The sequence below is a fragment of the Cyprinodon variegatus genome, unplaced genomic scaffold, assembly GCF_000732505.1.
Source record: "Cyprinodon variegatus isolate N-32 unplaced genomic scaffold, C_variegatus-1.0 Scaffold1459, whole genome shotgun sequence".
Lineage (NCBI taxonomy): Eukaryota > Metazoa > Chordata > Actinopteri > Cyprinodontiformes > Cyprinodontidae > Cyprinodon > Cyprinodon variegatus.
Genome location: NW_015151912.1, coordinates 78165 through 81500, shown reverse-complemented (window position 1 = coordinate 81500; position 3336 = coordinate 78165). Strand labels below are relative to the sequence as shown.

Genomic DNA, 3336 nt, shown 5'->3' with positions numbered 1-3336 from the left:
GTTAGCCCGTCTGCAGCAGCCAGGGCTAAGGAATGCTGTGGACCTCCTGGTTTCTGTGGACCTCCTGGTTTCTGTGATCCAGAACGAGGTTCTGGAGGGTCCCACTGGTTCAGTTCTTGCCTCCATTAAACATAGCTGTCCCACGGTTCCTGTCGCTGCCCACCCTTCATCTTTGGCCCTGGGTCTTACCTGAGATCTTAGTGGTGAACTGGGTGATGACTGGGGGCCCGAAGCCTTTAATGGTTGAGGCTTTTATTGTGAAGGAGTAGGTGGATCCAGGTGAGAGGCCAGAAAACACATGGCTGGTCTCATTGGCTGGTTTGAACACCTTCCCGCTCTGATTGGACAGATCAAACTCCGTGTCAAAGGAGCTCAGAGCTTTGTAGGAAATCTGTGGAGGAGAAGAGAATCAAACATCTCCCAGGGGGTTGTGGGTAATGGAGTCAATTTCACAGGAAGGCTTCAATCTCTCATTAAATCTGAAAGGTCACAATAAGCAGCAGCGATACACTACCCATAATCCTTAGCGATTGCCTCACCTCGTACTGCCGGATCAGGCCATAAGTGTTGAGAGGTTCCCTCCAGCTCAGACTAATCTGCTGCTCATAGCTGCGACCAAGGATGGAGTCCAACGGAACGCCTCCAGGAACTGGAAGCAGAAGGTTTAGAGTGATTTAGCAGCACAGACACAGAAACCAACGCTAACCTAAACCATACCGTCCTCATCCGTCAGCACCAGCAGCTCCGCGCTCTCCTTACATCCCTCTGGGTTACCCAGAACCAGTTTCAGGCTGACGTTGGTGTACGGTGGAAGGTTACGGACGGTGTGCTGCGGCAGCGGGCTGAGGGTGTCGTACACCACCTCCTCCCTCACCTGCTCCTCCCTGAAGAAGAGATGGATTACCTCAGGACCCATCCACTGTGGAAACTGTTAACATTTTAGCCCCGCCTTCCAACATTTCAGCTCCACCCTCTACCAACGTACTAGCCCCGCCCTCTGCTCAAATTGTAGCCCCGCCCTCTGCTATCATTCTAGCCCCGGGTGATGCTAACATTTCCATACCTAACATCAGTATCTTCGTGGAAAAGGATAATTATGTTCTCTTTCTTGTCTTTCCTTCCGTTTGCTTACCTGCTGGTGGCGCCTGCAGGTCGGTAGCGGTACTGCACCGTCAGGTTGTAGCTGTGGCAGCGCGTTACATTATATCCAAACGGTTCCCACCGAACCGTCACCTGTTTGGACTGAACGTCGCTGACCTGGAGCCGCCGCGGGCCGTGCATTGGGTCTGACAGATAGAAAGAACAACATGTGAACATCGGTCGGTCTCCGCGTTTAATCGCAGATTCTTCCCTCATGTGATGAACTTCATCAGGTGTTTTACGTGCAGCACGTAGAACTGCTGCTCAGCTAATCGGGTTCCTGTGAAATAAATCTATAATAATGAGTTCCAGGAGAAGATGTAATTCAGCTCAGACTCTCACACAGAGTGGCCAATCTAAGTGGAGATTTTCTGTATTTCTAGATGACAGACAGAGATCCACTCAGAGGGAGAATGATGGATGAAAGCAGCATGAAGCAATTTGTCTTGACAGAAACCGCCTCACTGGGGTGGGATGTGGGGTAAGGAGGGGGGGGGGGGTCAGGTGTTTGTGCAGAACAATACTCTGCCTGTTCGCTCTCGTCTTTCATCTGTGTGGTCGATGGCACACACATTTCCTGTTATTCACACACACACACTGCTTTTAGCGGAGCACAATAGCAGCACTTGCTACTTTCTGCTCCTGGATTGTTTGATGAAAGAGACAGAGATCTACAACATCGGAACACACACACCGACACACACTGATATCACCGCGGCAACAATCGGGGTTGGGGTTCAAGGGAGGAGAAGGGACTGAGGTGGATCCTATTACCCATAATCCCCTGGGGGAAAGAGAAATCCATCACATAAAATCCTTCAATTCCTCAAAGAACATATTTCTCTGAGTGAGTGGAAGACACTAGGCTGTGGATGGACATGTCCCTGGGGGATGGACACGTCTTTGCGGGAAGGACATGTCCCTGGGGGATGGACGTGCCTTTGTGGGATGGACATGTCCCTGGGGGATGGACGCGCCTTTGTGGGATGGACATGTCCCTGGGGGATGGACACGTCTTTGTGGGAAGGACATGTCCCTAGGGGATGGACACGTCTTTGTGGGATGGACATGTCCCTAGGGGATGGACACGTCTTTGTGGGAAGGACATGTCCCGGGGGGATGGACACGTCTTTGTGGGATGGACATGTCCCTGGGGGATGGATGTGTCTTTGTGGAAAGGACATGTCCCGGGGGGATGGACACGTCTTTGTGGGATGGACATGTCCCTGGGGGATGGATGTGTCTGTAATGGACACTGATTATACGTCAGAACAGGTTCTAACCAGTTAAAACCAGTTCAAATCAGTTAAAACCAGTTCTAACCAGTTTAAACCAGCTCTAACTTGTCAGAATCAGTTCAGTGCTGGACTTTAGTTCTGAGCAGGCGTTGCTGTCGGGCCAGACGAGTTTCTCTCAGACCTATGGACCCTGGTTCTGTTCAGCCAGAGGTTCTGTCCATTCAGAGAACTGTTTCTCTCCACTGTGACCAGGAGCTTGTGAAAGGGGTGGGAGTTCTGCTGGGCTTCATTGGTCCATAATGTGACCACCTGATGCTAATGCTAGCTAATGGATAACAACTGTTTAGCCTCAACATGAACTCCATCGAGCAGAAACCAGAATAGTTCTGGTTCTACATCACAGAGCAGAGGGTCCAACTGTGCGGAGCCGCTGTGGGTGGGTCCAGGTGGAGGAGAGGCCTTTGGTTCCTGCAGCAGGTTTGGTCTCCTGGTTGTTGAGCAGAAACCTCCTGGGAGTTCACTGCGCCTCCTTCCTCTCCTTCCTCTGAGTTCAGCTCAGATGTGACGTCTTGCTGCTGTAAAAGCCTCCCTGCTCTGCAGCTGCTGTCTGACCTTTTCAGCCAACGCCGCCCTGACTGATTGAAACAGATTTCACCCACACACACAACGCCTGCTGGCTTTGATATTTCCACCCCTGGCTTTCACAAATCTCCTCCAACATTTCCTTCTAACCCTCTGCTGATGGATGAGCCAGTGGCAGCGCCCCCTGCGGTCTGCTTCAGTCGCCAACAGCCACCATCTTGCTGGAAGGAAGGACCAGAGAAGCAGGATCATTTTCTAACTATAGGATTAATGATCTTAATGAACCTGGAACAGATCACTCTGATCCTGGTTCCGATCCAGTTCCATCCAGACCTGGTTCTGATCCAGCTCAATCCAGACCTGGTTCTGATCCAGC

General features: G+C 51.4%; 1 protein-coding gene across 1 annotated transcript in view; it reads right to left on the bottom strand.

Annotated features, from left to right (window-relative positions):
* The window catches only part of LOC107103479 (receptor-type tyrosine-protein phosphatase mu-like), a gene marked incomplete at its 5' end in the record, with an annotated part of 96709 nt that overhangs the window by 64983 nt on the left and 28390 nt on the right, over nt 1-3336 (bottom strand). Inside the window, 4 exons of the mRNA XM_015403201.1 lie at nt 190-391; nt 540-649; nt 718-884; nt 1133-1286. Of these exons, the coding sequence (XP_015258687.1) occupies nt 190-391; nt 540-649; nt 718-884; nt 1133-1286 (633 nt within the window). The remainder of the gene's footprint in view (nt 1-189; nt 392-539; nt 650-717; nt 885-1132; nt 1287-3336) is intronic.